At 46.8% G+C, this 17121-nt stretch overlaps 1 protein-coding gene and 1 long non-coding RNA gene across 6 annotated transcripts in view; one reads left to right on the forward strand and one right to left on the reverse strand.

The window, feature by feature from the left end:
* Nucleotides 1–14183, reverse strand: part of AIFM3 (AIF family member 3) — a 51145-nt gene extending 36962 nt beyond the window's left edge. For 2 of the 5 annotated variants that reach the window (XM_082203195.1, XM_082203194.1), the window contains exons 1-2: nt 13803–14183; nt 2478–2703 (exon numbers count right to left, since the gene is read on the reverse strand). In XM_082203195.1, the coding sequence (XP_082059321.1) occupies nt 2478–2508 (31 nt within the window). In that variant the 5' untranslated portion in view covers nt 2509–2703; nt 13803–14183. The remainder of the gene's footprint in view (nt 1–2477; nt 2704–13802) is intronic. The other 3 variants (XM_082203196.1, XM_082203197.1, XM_082203198.1) reach the window with 3 other exon arrangements.
* LOC309521212 overlaps nt 1–17121 on the forward strand; it is a 254515-nt gene that overhangs the window by 41350 nt on the left and 196044 nt on the right. The window lies entirely within an intron of this gene.

The following is a 17121-nucleotide window of genomic DNA, read 5'->3' on the forward strand; positions in this document are numbered from 1 at the left end:
CCCATATATATATATATATATATATATATATATATATATATATATATGAGAAAGGGAAGTAAAGAACATTACACAGCAACACGCTTTCTCTCCTTGCCACATCATTCCTTCTAACAGGAAACTCCAGTGGCGGTGTGACAATCATTTAAGTGACAAAAGGGGGTCACTTTGAAGAAGGGAGTAGTTTCTACATACTCGGGGGAAGCCTGCAAATTAAAAAAAAAACTTTATTAAAAAAAAGGTAAAAGCCGAAAATGGTCCAACCAGCACCTTGCAAGTCAAAGGACTTAGAGCGTTGATGTTTCTTGAGCAGGGCGGTTTTAATCCCAGCCTTACCCACATCGTAGGGTTGTGGTGAGGATCCAATGGGAAGGCAGAGAACCTGTGGTTCCTGCAAGAAAGGGGGTTGGACTAGATGACCCTCGCAGGTCCCTTCCATCTCTACAATCCTGAGATTCTATGTCTGTGATAAAGCCACTTCCTTGTCTGGATGGAGATTTGTGTGTGCCTGTGTACAGAAATCCTTCCCTTTTGCAGAGCTGTAGCCTACAATTGCACTAAGACAGGATCCTGCCCTCTGCCCCGCCAGTTTTCACCCGTGCCCAAAACCATCTTTGTATCTTTTCCCAGCTACCGGCACCATGCGACCGCTGGGAAGTTCCCCATTAGGAAATGTAGCCCACCCCCAAACTGTGGATATTTGTAACGAAAGAAAATCCTTTTCCGGTCTGGCATGCCAGTGAGAGACTACATGAGGGCATGGGCCGGCTGACTCCATAGGGGGCATATAATTGCTGCGGGCGATGCGGGGCTAAATTAAGGAAGCTTAATTTGACGGAATCCAGAGTCAAAGCCAGCTGGGTGCTTGTTCTTGGCCATTAACAAGCGACATAAATGATTGTGGACATACCCCTTACGGCTTGAGGAATTTCAGGTCTTTGTTGTTTTTTGGCACAGCTAAGGTTACTAGAGATCACAGAACTGTAGAGTCGGAAGGGATCCTAAGGGTCATCTAGTCCAACCCGCTCAAATCTCCAAACTTCTGGTTAACAGCCAGCCATTGTGATGGAGAATGTGTGTTTTAAAAAGGTTTTGTAGTGATCGGTTGACCACAGTTGGTTTGTTTATTTATTGCATTTCTATCCCACTTTTCCTCCAAGGAGCTCATGGCAGCATAAACAGTTCTCCCCCTCCTCATTTAATCCCCACAACAACCCTCGAGGTAGGTCAGAGAGGCAGTGACTGGCCCTCAAAACCACCCAGTGAGTTTCATGGTTGAGTGGGGATTGGAACCCTGGTCTCTCGGGTCCTAGCCTGGCACTCTAACCACTGCACCGCCACTGGTGTGATAGGAATTTTGAGGTCTTAGATATATGTTAAATGTTCTTAAGTGTGCCAACCAAGCACATACATAGATCAGCACAGGAAGACCGACCTGGAACCATTTTGATTCCCAAACTGTCCCAAACTGACCAGATGTTTTCTCTGCAAGGTCAAAAGAAAATGGGAAAGCTTCCCCATTGTCTTTTCCTTCACAAATCCTGTCTTCAGGGTATGTCTGTGTTTGAATAGGGTGTGAGCCTGTGGCATGGCCCAGGAACTAAGTATTTATCGTTACAAAAGACTGGCCAGGCTACCCAGGCAATCCAATCAAGTAACCTGCCAGACAGGAGATAAACAAGGACAGGAGAAAAACAACATTCAAATTTCTGTTTAGACCGCCTTTTTTGTGATGTAGGTATGATGTATCTGAGGGGTGGTCTTGATCTACAGGGTGGCAATTTTAAAAGTCTTTATAAGGCCTTACGGCCATTGTTCCTCCTCCTCTCCTGCGGGTGAGGGGAGCACCCTGTTGAAACAGTTCAATAAAGATCAAGCTTACTAGCTGCTTTGCTTCTCGATATTCTCTGGTTGGCCTCTGTTATTCTCTCCTATCAATACAGAACCTATGTAAGGACTCTATATGGGCTCTTGGATACCCCATAAGGGAAAAGGGCAATTTTTGTTTACAACACTGGCTCTTGTTTTTGCTGAGACCTCCCAACCGACTATAATTGCACAACCTGAATTTTCTGGGATGCGATTGGATCCCACCTGGGAACAGAAAGAGCCTGGAGGAACCCCAGATCCCATATTTTGCCCTTGACTATGGCAACTTCTTGGCAAAAGATTCCTTCCCTGCTGCCCAACCCCATAGTCGAGGTCCCAGTTCTTTGTTTAGCAATGCCTCCTGCTGCTTTTCCAAGCCCCAAATGTTTCATTAAAGTCACCGCTGTGCATTGTGCTCGGTTTTTTTGGAGGATTAGCCAATCGCTTTAATAATCCCTCCGCGTAGAAGCCCAGAGAATTAACATTCTCCGCAGAGTTCTCTCCGCGGAGTGGCCCTGCTGCGTGCATGACCTAGTTTAATTCCCAGTTCCGCACAGAGAAGGAAAGGTGGAAGGGCTTGAGCAGAGGGACGATTCAGGAGAGTTCACCTGGTTTGGGTTTGGAGAAGCATCCTCCCATCGTGAGCCACGCAGAGAGAGGTCCCAGAAGAAGAAGCGGGTCAGAAAGCGGTGTCTTTGGCAGACATGGGTGCCCAAGCCAGCAAGGGAGAGATCAGGAGCCACAATTCATCCCCATCATTGTACAGGAACCTCTCCTCCAGCTGGTCCCTTCGGTCTACGCCGGTCATCGCCAGGCTCGGCCTTCCCTCATGACCTGAATCAAACAAAAAGTTCTGTTTAGCGAGCGGTAAAACTAACAAGTGCACTTCTCAAAAGTTCACCTCCGTATCCGAGGTGCAGCCTGAGCAATCGTCAAACGAAGCACACACGTTTTATACCCTTTCCCTTTGCAAAGAACAAACAGAAGGGGCAATTAAAAAGAAAAAGAAAAATCTCAGCAGAAAAGTTAAACGTTCTTCAGGATTCCTGGGAACGTTAACTGCGCCTGGGGAAAACTGCAGGTCCCATGATTCCTTGGGGGAAGTCGTGTGATTTAAATGTGTGTTTTGGTGTATGGTGTGTGGGTCTGCCCTCCAGTATGTGGCTAAAAGGTAAAGGGGTAAACAGACCCCTGACCATTAGGTCCATTCGTGGCCAACTCTGGGGTTGCGGCGCTCATCTCGCTTTACTGGCCGAGGGAGCTGGTGTACAGCTTCCGGGTCATGTGGCCAGCATGACTAAGCCGCTTCTGGAGAACCAGAGCAGCGCACGGAAACGCTGTTTACCTTCCCGCTGGAGCGGTACCTATTTATCTACTTGCACTTTGATGTGCTTTCGAACTGCTAGGTTGGCAGGAGCAGGGACCGAGCAACGGGAGCTCACCCCATTGTGGGGATTCGAACCGCCAACCTTCTGATCAGCAAGTCCTAGGCTCTGTGGTTCAACCCACAGCGCCACCCGTGTCGCTTAGTGTGTGGCTAGCCTTCCCCAAAATCTGGCACCTTTCTGATGTTTTGGACTCCCAATTCCCTCTGGCCCCAGCCAGTGCAGCTATATGAAGCTGGGGCAGATGTGCACACAACCATGCTGATGGGAGATGCAGTTGAAAACATCTGGAGGGCACCAGGTTGAGGAAGACTGGTCCAGTGGCTTTCAAACCATCCCACGGAAGGAACCTTGAGGTCCCTTGGAAGTTCATCAGGAGTTCCTGGCTAGGAAGAGGAAGAAGGCTGGGCAGACTCCCCCAAAACACAGGTTTCCCTTTTAACCCTTAGAGCCCGATAGTCCTGTTCCTCTTCTTCCTCCTCACCTGCCCACTCCAAGTGTGTGAGCAGCCAGAGGCGCAAGGAGAAGGAACTTCTGTCTTCACTCCCTCTGGGAGGTAGCACCACTGGCCTCCCAAACCAGGAATTGTACCAGCAAATGGAACGCCCATGTTCAGAAGCAGATGCCTCTGTATACATTGGTGATGGATGAGTAGAAAGACAGAGAAATAGTTTGTGTTCGTTGATTCAGAATTTCTAGCTAGTCCTGATAATGCATGACCATCGCTCAGAGTTGATTCATCATCATCATCATCATCATCATACCCCGCCCTCCCCAGCCAAGGCCGGGCTCAGGGTGGCTAACAACCAATAATAAAAACAAGTTGAATAAATACAACTTAAAAACAAGATTAAAATACAACATTAAAACATTAAAATTAAGATTCAGACAGAATCGCTCAACTGATGTTAACTGCATGGTACCTTGGATCTCAAATGCCTTGGATCCCAAACAAATTGGCTCCCAAACAATCGCAACCTGGAAGTGAGTGTTCCGGTTTTCGAACGATTTTCGGAAGCTGAACGTCCAGCGCAGCTTCCGATTGGCTGCAGGACCTTCCTGCAGCCAATCGGAAGCCATGCTTTGGTTTCCAAACATTGTGGAAGTCAGACAGACTTCTGGAATGGATTCCGTTTGACTTCCAAGGTACGACTGTATTAGAGATGTTGGAGAGCCATCTGTTGAAATTTGCGCTTCTCCGGATTTTGCAAGAAAGACACATAAATTTGCGAAAAGTTCTTGCAAAAATGTGTATGTTAGACCAATTTCCATATAAAAATGCATATTACTAGGAGAAACCTGCCGGTGAATTTTTATGTGGCACTTTGGATGGGCAAAATAAGAAATGGAGATAAAGTGGAATTGACAGATTCCACTCTTCTTCATCCCTAACTGCATCCCAAGGGGTTGGGATATCTGCCTTGCAGGCTCCAGAGTGCCATGGGACAGCTGTCAGAGGAGGCGAGGAGGCCGCTGGAGGACAGATATTGCCTGCACACTCAGCTCCCCGTGTCCTGCTGTTTCAGCAAATTGCAGCCTCCAGATTAGATCTGGTCAGCACAGCAGCAAGTGCTGTCAGGATAACTCTTTATCTCCTTTCCCAAGTTAGAAACAATCTCCCCGAATTAAACATTAAACAAGAGATGCAATTGAGATGTCCAAGGTGCATCAATAAAATGCACTTCTCCGGTGCTCTGAACGGAAACAGGTGAGCCAAGATAAATGCAGGTGACATGGAGAAGAAAGCAAGAAGACTTGATAAGGACACACACACACATACAGTGTGAGACAGCCTTCCCCAGCCAGGTCTCCGCCAACCCCTCCAAATGTTTTTGACTACAACTCCCATCAGACAGTAGGGCTGGGTGATGCCGGGGCTGATGGGAGTTGTAATCCACAACATCTGAACAGATTTGCGAAGGCTGGTTTGGAGATAACTTTATCCTGAAGGAGTGTCTCCATCATTCTGCCTGGACACTGAGGTCCAACGCCGAGGGCCTTCTGGCGGTTCCCTCACTGCAAGAAGCCAAGTTACAGGGAACCAGGCAGAGGGCCTTCTCGGTGGTGACACCTGCCCTGTGGAACGCCCTCCCACCAGATGTCAAAGAGAAGAACAACTACCAGACTTTTAGAAGACATCTGAAGGCAGCCCTGTTTAGGGAAGCTTTTAATGTTTAATAAACTATTGTATTTTAATATTCTGTTGGAAGCCGCCCAGAGTGGCTGGGGAAACCCAGCCAGATGGGTGGGGTATAAATAATATTATGTTGTTGTTGTTGTTATATTATTATTATTATTATCATCATCATCATCATCATCATTATTATTATTATCCACCATATAAACACGGGGATTCAGGGATCACCCGACAAAACTGATGAACGCTTCATTCAGAACAAGTTATAGGAATCCCTTCCACTCAAGATGTAGTGCTAGCCATCAGATTTTTTAAGATGCTTAAATAAGCTCAGTGAGAAGGGTGGGTCATTCATGATAGCCAAGTCGAACCCCCATGTTCAACAGCAGTATACCTCTCATTACCATAGGAGGGGTGTCGCTCTCAAACTTTTCTTTCACTACAAAAAGCGGATGAGGACTTGCTGGTAGTGCTGCCGCCAGGGGCTGCCTGGTTGGTACTGAACCACAACGAGGACTTTTCAGTGGTGGTTCTCCAGTTGCAGAAAACTCTCCCCATTAACTTTCCAGAGGAATTTGAAAACATTCCCGTCCACCCAGACATTGGGTGGCTGAAGAAGACTGTTCCTGGCAATCTGCTGATCAGTGGGTGGAAGAATACTTTCAACTGTATAGTGGTACCTCGGGTTACATACGCTTCAGGTTACAGACTCCGCTGACCCAGAAATATTACCTCGGGTTAAGAACTTTACTTCAGGATGAGAACAGAAATTGTGCTCCGGCGGCGCGGCGGCAGCAGGAGGCCCCGTTACCTGAAGTGATGCTTCAGGTTAAGAACAGTTTCAGGTTAAGAACAGACCTCCGGAACGAATTAAGTACTTAACCCAAGGTACCACTGTAATGGCTTTTAGAATGTTTTTAATAGAAGCTGCTTTTAGATGTTTTTAACTGTTAGCACTTTTAGAATGTTTTAAATCTGTTTCAGAATGTTTCTGCTTTCTTTTCTAAACTGCATTTCCAAGAGGGATTGCATTGGCCAAGGACTTGCAAGGATCCCTAGCCATCAGGGCAATTCTTATGACCTGAAATATTTGATTTTTCATGCTATATATTTTATTTTTTAAAAAAAAAATCAAATATTTATCCTGAGGATGTTTTTAAAGGGGGGGACATTTTGAATATTGCAGGGGGGATATTTCGAAAGAAGACTCTGAGAAAAATCCTCTCCCAGCATCCTATCAAAGAACTGCAGGGTCGGAAGGGACCCAAGGAGTCATCTAGACCAACCCTCTGTGATGCAGGAATCATAGCTAAAGGGCTTTTCACAAGTGCAGAGTGTTATGGTGCACTTATCTGAGGAGCTGTGAAATCCAAGACTGTGCAGGTCACAGGCTAGCAGCCAAAGTTAACAGGCACCATCTGCCCAGAAGGTCCAAGGTCAACGCCTCTCTGTTCTGTTCAAACATCAGCTGTTCTAAGCAACACCATTAAGGGTATCAAGAAATCTTGCCTCTTTGTCATGACTGGAACGCATATTTAGCCAGTCTATGTGAAAATAGGGACGCGGATGGCACTGTGGGTTAAACCACAGAGCCTAGGACTTGCTGATCAGAAGGTCAGTGGTTTGAATCCCCACGACAGGGTGAGCTCCCGTTGCTCGGTCCCTGCTCCTGCCAACCTAGCAGTTCAAAAGCACGTCAAAGTGCAAGTAGATAAATAGGTACTTCTCCGGCGGGAAGGTAAACGTCGTTTCTGTGTGCTGCTCTGGTTTGCCAGAAGCGGCTTAGTCATGCTGGCCACATGACCTGGAAGCTGTACGCTTGCTCCCTCGGCCAATAAAGTGAGATGAGCGCCGCAACCCCAGAGCCGGCCATGACTGGACCTAATGGTCAGGGGTCCCTTTACCTTATGTGAAGATAGTTGAAGTCAGTGGCATAGAGTGGGGGTACAGGGGACGGACACAGGGGCGATTGCCCGGGGCATAAAATTGTTCGAAGGCGTAAAATTTCAACACCCAGTGCTGCCTCAACACAGCCATGTGCTTCTGTCGCTGGGCTTCTTTGAAAATGGCTTCTCCATGAGAACCAGGAAAGATGGCAAAATTGTTTAAAACAAGCTCCAGTAAGGGTTGGAAATGTAAGGGGAAAGTTCTTTCATATGTGGTGGAATTTTAAATTGATCAAAAAGTATTGGGAAATTATTTATAATGAACTGAAAAAAATGTTTAAGATAACCTTTGTAAAAAGTCCAGATGATTTTCTGCTAGGCATTTCAGGTCAAGATTTACCAAAAGAGAAGAAAAGGCTTTACATGTACACTACACCTGCGGCTAGAATATTGCTAGCACAAAGATAGGAAACGGTTGAAATACCAACCAAAGAAGAATGGCAAGGAAAATTGATGGAATACACTGAAATGGCAAAACTAATGGAAAAACTTCGAGACAAGGACAATAGAGACTTTAGGAAAGACTGGGAACCGTTCGTGTTATTTTTACAGAATCAATGTAAAGAAATGGACTCACTTGCAGAGTTTGATTAAACACTTGCAATTAATAAAATAAATGTAGGGAATAGAATGAGGATGATAAAATGATAAGAGAAGAATAATAATTATGTTGAAAGAGTTCGAGAATAAGAAATAACCAATAAGCAGGGAAAGATAATATGCCAAAAAACCAGAAGAGGAAGCTGAGGGAAGTCGTGGAGGAGAGGGGAAAATTGGGGGGGGGGGGTGTTTTTGTTATATGTTGTGATATTTTGATGTTAAAAAAATTGTAAAATCTCAATAAAAAATATTACAAAAAAGAGAGAGAACCAGGAAACAACCTCTCCAGACAACGGAACAACTCTTCTTTTCTTATCTCTGTGGCTGCAATCTCCTGGGTGACATGGAAGCTGTTAGGCAGCAGGTTGCATATGCATATTCTGTCTGTTCCCTCCCTCTCATGCCCCCGCCCCCCTCCATGAAGCCCTGGGCACTGGCAAACCACACTATGCCACTGGTTGAAGTCCCCCATTGCTATAACACCTCCTTCTCTTTTGGGTGCTTCCTTGGTCTCCATCTTCGTCTCAAGATCTCCCTGAGTGTTTTGATCGGGGGGGGGGAGGTGACAATAGCACATCCTCAGCACTAAATTACTATTGGGGCCTAGTATCACCACCCACGACGATCCTTTGTAGGGGTGCACCTCTTTGGGGATTTCAAACTTGATGGACTCAGTGTTGTCTTTGATGTACAGAGAGACACCACCTCCAGGACAGCCTTCTCTGCCCTTCTTCTAGAGTTTATCTCCAGAGATAACTGGGTACTTTCTGTCCCACCAGTTTTCTGTTACCTATCAATGCCATCTGCTAAGACCAAGCGCTCCAGTTCAGCCATTTTCCATCAGAGGCTCTTAGCATTGGTGCATAAACACTTGGATACAGTCTCTCAGTGCCTTTGGCCTCTTACACTGTTCTGAGGCAGCCCCACCAGGAGGAAAAGAAGCTGCCTCATTCTCTTCCATTCTCTTGAACTGTCTGATGCTACTAGCAACAATGGATGTGCTCTTCCTGCACAGCTGGTGGCAGCAACGATTCTGAATACCGGTTGCCGGCAACCACAGGAGCAGAGAATTCTCTTATCCTTGGGTCTTGCTTGCAGGTTTCTTCTGGGGCATCTGGGCAGCCACTGTGAGAAGAGGACACGTTCTTGGACAGTCCAGTGGCCGGATCGAGAAGGCTCTTTCTGTCTTCTTAGGTTCTGTTTACCAGCTGCTGCTGCTGTCTCACTCTCCATTTCCATTCAGGAAGCAAAATCCCATCTTTAAAGAAGCACATGCTGTCTTGGTCAGACCACACCTGGAATACGGTGTCCAATTGTGGGCACCACAATTTAGGAAGGATGTTGACAAGCTGGAATGAGTGCAGAGGAGGGCGGCCAAGTTGATCTGGAAGCAAAGCCTTATGAGGAACAGTGGAGGGAGCTGGGTATGTTTAGCCTAGAAAAGAGGAGACTGAGAGGAGATATGATAAACATCTCCAAATATCTCAAGGACTACTACATGGAACAGGGGTGCCAACTATAGGGGGCCCTGGGGACCCAAGCAACTGCAAAATTTTTGTTGTGGGTGCTCAGCACTCACACCGCAGGGCCCCCACGTGCCAGAAGTCACATCCAAGGTCTCATGAGACCTCAGAGATGCTGCCCGAGGCCTTGTGAAAACCTCAGAACCTGACTTCTGGTGCCACCGGAATTCAGGTTCTGAGGCTGTGGGGAGCATGATGTCGTGACCCATAACCTGGGGCCCACGTCAGCACCCCTGACATGGAAGATGGAGCAAGCTTGTTTTCTCCTGCTCTGGAGGGCAGGACTCAAACCAATGGCTTCAAGTTACAAGAAAGGAGATTTCAACTAAACATCAGAAAAACTTTCTGACAGAGCTGTTTGACAGTGGAACGGTCTCCCTTGGGAGTTTGTCCAAGCATAGGCAAACTCTGGCCCTCCAGATGTTTGGGACTACAATTCCCATCATCCCTGACCACTGGTCCTGTTAGCTAGGGTTGATGGGAATTGTAGTCCCAAACATCTGGAGGGCTGGAGTTTGCCTATGCCTGTTGTAGACTCACCTTCATTGCAGGTTTTTAAGCAGAGGCTGGATGGCCACCTGTCATGGATGCTTTAGCTGAGATTCCTGCATTGCAGGGGGCTGGACAAGATGACCCCTGGGGTTCCCTTCCAACTCTACAATTCTATGATTCTACATCAGGCACCCATTTCACATGGAGACCCTTCCCAAAACATTGGATTTCTGTCGGAGAGGTTTTGTACTTTTTTAATATAAAAAACTATGTTTAAAAACATTTTGAAACCTTATTAGATCCTTCATCCCTCTTACTTTGACTTTGGCTTTACACATTGTCATTTTTAACGCTACTTTTCCCAATTAAGAGAAAATAAATCCTGCTTTCCTTCGTGATACCCTAACGGTGCACCTGGAGAGAATATGTCATGTGCTGAACGAAGCTGAATAATTAAAGGCTCCTCCTGTGAGCTCCAAAGCATTTGCAGACCCCAGAGGTTGTGGCTGGCAAGGAGGAGTCCTCCTGCATGAGGCTCTGGCCTGCGGAAACCACCTCCTTTCCGCTGGGATCCTCCAGAGGTGGGCAGTCCTTCAGGGCCTCTAAGCCATCTCTTTCCAGACAGGGACTCAGAAGCATTCAGGGAGGCTGCCTGATGCAGCTCAGCACGAGTTGCTGCTATTTTGAGTGGTGGCAGAGGCAATGTCGGCGCTTTGAAGTCTTGCATGGGACTGACCACCACAATTATAGCACTTGATTATTATTTAAATTCCTTTTTTTTTTGTCTCTCAAATCCTTTATTATTTTATTCACATAATATACATTTTTTACAGCAAACAACTCCAAAATAAGCAGACAGCTCCAAAATAAAATCATATGTAACAAACCATAAGTCTCACAGATCTCCTCTCCGATTTACACAGATCTCCTCTCCGATACTTTTACAGTAGTACCTCGGGTACTTCGTTCCGGAGGTCTGTTCTTAACCTGAAACTGTTCTTAACCTGAAGCACCACTTTAGCTAATGGGGCCTCCTGCTGCTGCCGCGCCGCCGGAGCACGATTTCTGTTCTCATCCTGAAGCAAAGTTCTTAACCTGAGGTATTATTTCTGGGTTAGCAGAGTCTGTAACCTGAAGCGTATGTAACCTGAAGTGTATGTAACCCGATGTACCACTGTACTTAATATTTACTTGATATTACTTGATCAAGTATCAAAATATCAAATATCAAATATGAAGAAATATCAAGATTATTATTTAAATTCCTATAGCACCCTTCATCCAACTATCACAGGGCAGTTTACAATATAAAATCACAAACGTACACATAGGAGCCAACTCCTGTGGCCAACACCTGTTTGCCCCCTCCCCAATAAAATATTTGAGGGGGCTGGGCTCCCCCAAAGTTGATGGGCATTGCCATTTAAATGGTGTTTGTGTGTGCAACACATCATGTGATTGATTATGTGGGGCAGGGCTTACCTGCCCACCAAATATTTGATTCAAGTTGGCACCCGTGCACATGCATAATAAACAAAAACAATAATCTACACACACACAGTTTAAAAGGTCATAGATTGTTTAATTAGTCTGGGAGAAGACAAATGTTTTTGCCTGGCATCTAAAGATATGTAACAAAGGCTTCCTGAGGAGAACATTCCACAAATGGGGAGCCACCACAGAAAAGGCCGTTCTCATGTTGCCACCCTCATGGAGGAGGCACACAAAGAACCTCAGAAGATGTTTTTAGGGTCCGGGTTGGTTCATAAGGGAAGAGGTGGTCCTTGAGGTATTGCAGTCCTGAGGCGTGACTTAGGAAAGTTCATATTTCAGTGCAAATTAAACTTTCTCTCAGTTTTATATACGTTGCAAAATGGAATAACAATTAAAAACTTTACCTCCAAAAAGCAAACTAAATCTAGTTTCACCCCCATCACTAGCCAGAACATCATTTGCACATTAAAGCCTCAGGCTTATCCTCTGGTAATAGAAGCATATTTGAGGCTGAAGCAAGCAAAGTGGTGTTATTTGTGGAGTGGTGGGATCCACAGCAAACAAATCCATGAGTCCTTTCAATACTCAGCCAGAATCTATACACACACACACACACACACACACACACACACACTGCCCTCCTTAAAGTCTGGCACACCCAGAGGCATCATTGAGTCAAGGAAACATGCAGAAGAATGCTCAGCATCTTTCTAAAATCAGGTCATGTATTTTGGGCTGATGCATAGATGTTTAAGAATACAAGACTTTGCAATTCTGTGGAGTGGGCTTTTAAATTATTATTATTATTATTATTATTATTATTAACAGTAATAAGAATACAGTGGTACCTCAGGTTATATACGCTTCAGGTTACGTACACTTCAGGTTAAAAACTCCGCTATCCCAGAAATAGTGCTTCAGGTTAAGAACTTTGCTTCAGGTTGAGAACAGAAATCGTTCTCCGGCGGCGCGGCAGCAGCAGGAGGCCCCATTTGCTAAAGTGGTGCTTCAGGTTAAGAACAGTTTCAGGTTAAGTACGGACCTCCGGAACGAATTAAGTACTTAACCCGAGGTACCACTGTAATAATTTATGATGATGGAGGCGGGCAGGAGAAAAAGAAGACGTTTTAATTCACTTTTCCCTTCCTGACCTTTTTTTCTGGGCAAAGGCTTTACAGAGCACTTGCTTGGCATGCAGAAGGGCCCAGGTCCCATCCCCAATGGCATCTCCAGGGCAGGGTCCCTTGCCTGAAACCCTAGAGAGCCACTGCCAGACAGAGTAAACAGTGTTGAACTAGATGGACCAATGGTCTGCCTCAGTATAAGGCAGCTTCCTATTTAATTCAGCTCTTAAAATAATAATAATAATAATAAGGACTAGAATCTTGATTTGTCTTTAAGGAAAGGGCTGTAGTTCCTTGGTAGAGCATCTGCCTTTTGAGCAGAAGGAACCAGGTTCTATCCCTAGTAGCATCCCCAGGTAGGGATGCCTGAAACCCTGGAGAGCTGCTGCCAGTTAGTGCAGACAACACTGAGCTGGAAGGATCACCACTCTCTGACTCAGTACAAAGCAGGTTCCTATGCATCTGTGCATCACGGGAAGGGCTGTAGCTCAACGGAAGAGCATCTGCTTTGCATGCAAAATGTCTCTGGTTCAACCCCCGGCAGCATCTCCAGGTAATGACCCCCCCCCCAAAAAAAAAACCTGGAGAGCTGCTGCCAGTCAGTGTAGACAGTACTGAGCTAGATAGACCAGCGCTCTGAGTCCGTACAAGACCGCTTTCCTGTGCTCCTACTTCGTGACACACACCAAGGATGATTTACGCAGGAGCGGAGTCCATCATGAACCGCAGGCGAGAGAGAGAGATCCTTTCAAGGGATCCTGTTTATTACCCGGCTGGAAGCGGACGGGTCAGAGTCCCTGCCAGTCCGTCAGAGGGAAAGCAGAGAGCAAGAGGACTAAAAGAAAAGGGGGAAAGTGGCGGGGGGTGGGAGAAGCAATTAAAATGTTGTCCTTGTTGCAGCACAGCTGTTTGCAGCGCAGGGGAGGTTTTGAGCCCAAGCAACGGGAGGGGGGGACCACTGCAGCTTTTGGGAGCGCACACAGAGAGAGGCTGGATTATTCCTGTCCCCAGCAGCTGAAGATTTCAATCAAGGCATCTCTCATCATATGCAGCACAGAAGATGCGTTTTAGCTGAGATTTCCAAAAAGAAATGACTCATTTTCTTAGATTCCACCCCCGCTCCCCATACACACACCAAGAATCCGGGGTGCGAAGGGAAAGCCTCTGGGTTGCATCCTTCCCACCTACCCGCTTAATTCCTGCTTCCTCCAGCTGGGAGGGTTTCGCCTTACCTGGGCAGGGAGTGCAGTGAGGCGCGCAAGGAACTGGGCATCAGTCTTGGCATCAGCTGCCGGGTGGAGGCAGAGGCTGTGGAAGAGGCTGCTTTCGTTCCTGCCTGGACTTCTGGGTCTTTGCAGAGAGGGAGGCCGGGTTTCCTCTCTCCCCCCCGCCCCAGCCCTGCAGTATTGATCCAAATGGGCCAAGGAGGTGCCAACTTGGCCGGAGTCCCGCAAGGCTTCCTTCCGGCGCCAGCAGCTGCTGCTCATCTGCAGCCCCCGAAAACTTTAGGCTGGGGAAAGACGGAGGGAGACTCCGGGTCCTGCATGAAACTTCCAAGGCACCTGCAGGCAGAGAGAGAAAGGGAGAGGGAGAGAGAGAGGCTGTTGACAGCTCAGAGCCCCCCTGGCGGTGGCTGAGAAGACAGCCCTAGGCTCCAGGGTCAGAAGCGGACCCAGGAGTGCTCTCTGTGACTTAACCGCTTCACCGCTGCAGCGGGACAGTCAGGGTGCGAGGGCGCATCCCTTGGTGCTTGGCAAGGAAGATCAGATCGTAAGAGGAACAGAGGACACACAGAGAGAGGGAGACAAGAGGTTACATAAGGCCACAGGAAGCTGCCTGAGTCACAACCCTGGTCCATTGGGCTCAAAATAGTCTGTGCTGACTGGTCCGGTGATTTTGGGAGTCTCCTGGAGACAGGGGCAGTTTTACTAGGAAACTAATGAATCTAATGAATGCCGATCAGAAGGTTGGCGGTTCGAATCCCTGTGACGGGGTGAGCTCCCGTTGCTCGGTCCCAGCTCCTGCCAACCTAGCAGTTCGAAAGCACGTCAAAGTACAAGTAGATAAAGAGGTACCGCTCCGGCGGGAAGGTAAACGACATTTCCATGTGCTGCTCTGGTTCGCCAGAAGCGGCTTAGTCATGCTGGCCACATGACCCGGAAGCTGTACACCGGCTCCCTTGGCCAATAAAGCGAGATGAGCGGCGCAACCCCAGTCGGTCACGACTGGACCTAATGGTCAGGGGTCCCTTTACCTTTAATGAATCTTAATCTTCAGGGCCCCGATCCCAGAGGACCCCCAGAAGCAACTTAAGTCCACATGGCTTAAATTTTTTTGGTCCAGTCAGTGCTTTTTTTTCTGGGGGGGGGGATGCAGGGGGATGCATACCCCTAAACATTTTGTGAATCTAAGTTGGGCCTCATCCAGGAGCATTATTTCAATTTGAGTAGAAAAATGAGAGTACACCTAAACATTTTCTTTTTTATATATAAAAAAAATCACTGGGTCTAGTAGACTCAACTGGAGTCGCACAACTCATATTGATTAATTTTGTTGTTGTATACCGTATATTTCAGCAATCCCAAAGTCTGCGAGTCAGTAGCACACAAGGGTGCCAACTTGAATAAAACATTGGGGGGGGGGCGCTCAGGTAAGCTCCACCCCACATGATCAATCAGAAGACACGACACACCATTTGATGGAAATGCCCATCAAATTGGGGGGGCCCGGGGCCCTCAAATATTTTATGGGGGGAGGAAGGGACCATGGACCCTAGGAGTTGCTTCCTATGGTAGCACAGATGTTGCAAAGGTGGGGTGATATGTCGTGGAAGAACCCCACTGAAGAAGATAACTGCAGCTACCCAGACGTTGTTGCTGGTTGCCATGACAGTTTAAGCTTCAGGGGCCCAAAAAATGTAGGTCCCCCGCAGTCTGGAAATGGCGGGGATCGAACCTGAGACCTTCTCCATGCAGATTAGGCAGTCTGTAATAGAACAGTTGTCCTTTTTGTAAAGATAAACCAAGACTCTAGTCCTCATGGTTCTGAACTTCGGAACTCTCTTCCACAGGAGGCAGTGATGGCCACCAATCTAGATAGCCTTTAAAGAGGATTGGAGAAATTCATTGAGAAGAAGTCTATTAATCCCTACTAGCTAAGATGGCCAGGCTCTGCCTCCACTGTCAGAGGCAGCAATGAATACCAGTTGCTGGGAACTGCAGGAGAATAGAATAGAATAGAATAGAATAGAATAGAATAGAATAGAATAGAATAGAATAGAATTTATAATTTATACCCCGCCCATCTGGCAGGGTTGCCCCAGCCACTCTGGGCGGCTTCCAAAGAGTATTAAAATACAGTGGTCTGTTAAACATTAAAAGCTTCCCTAAACAGGGCTGCCTTCAGATGTCTTCTAAAAGTCTGGTAGTTGTTCTTCTCTTTGACATCTAGTGGGAAGGCGTTCCACAGGGCAGGTGCCACTACCGAGAAGGCCTTCTGCCTGGTTCCCTGTAACTTGGCTTCTCACAGTGAGGGAACAGTGAGGCCCTCAGCGCTGGACCTCAGTGCCCAGGCAGAACGATGGGGGTGGAGATGCTCCTTCAGGTACACTGGACTGAGGCCATTTAGGGCTTTAAAGGTCAGCACCAACACTTTGAATTGTGCTCGGAAACACACTGGGAGCCAATGTAGGTCTTTCAAGACCAGTATTATGTGGTCTCGGCGGCCGCTCCCAGTCACCAGAGGGTAGAATGCCCTTGTGCTCGAATCCTGCTTGCATGTTTCCCACAAGCATGTGGTTGGCCACTGTGAGAACAGGATGCTAGACTAGTTGAACCATTGGCCTGATCCAGCAGCCTCTTCCTATGTTCTTATAAAGTGCTGATTTAAATAGGAACCTATCCCAGGCTGAATCAGACCACTGATCCTTTGAACGGAAGTGTTGTCTGTGCTGCTACAGCCCTTCCCCTAAAATAAATTAAGATTCTAGTCCTTATGGTTATAACAAAAAAAAAACCCAGAGCTGAATTAAATGGGTAGCTGCCTTATACTGAGTCTGATTACTGGTCCATCTAGCTTAGCACTGTCTACACTGACTGACAGCAGCCCTCCAGGATTTTGGAGAGGAATCCTCCCTCTCCCATCCCTCCATGGAGATGCTGCTTGGGGTTGAACCTGAGACCTTCTGCATGCAAAGCAGCTGTTCTGTCACTTAGCTACGGCTTCTTCCTCAGGCTTAGAGCACCCCTAAAATAGACAGAGCCAATCCTTTAGCCCAAAAATGGAAAACAAGTGAGGTCCCAAAGAAGAAAGGCAACTTAAGTTGACCGAACATGCACAACTTGCAGACGTAACTTATAGAATAGGAGAACAAGAACACACGTTTAAAGAAGATTGGAAAATGTTTATTGAATATGCAGAAAATAATTGTGTACAGCTGAAAACGCTGGCAGCATTAAGATAAATTCAACAGTGTAAATAAGTTTTGATGAATGAAATAATGGAATATTGATTGGTATAGTTTTTGTAGAATATGCAGGGATTTAAGATATG

Source organism: Podarcis vaucheri (assembly GCF_965113315.1).
Source record: "Podarcis vaucheri genome assembly, chromosome: 16".
Classification (NCBI taxonomy): Eukaryota; Metazoa; Chordata; class Lepidosauria; order Squamata; family Lacertidae; genus Podarcis; species Podarcis vaucheri.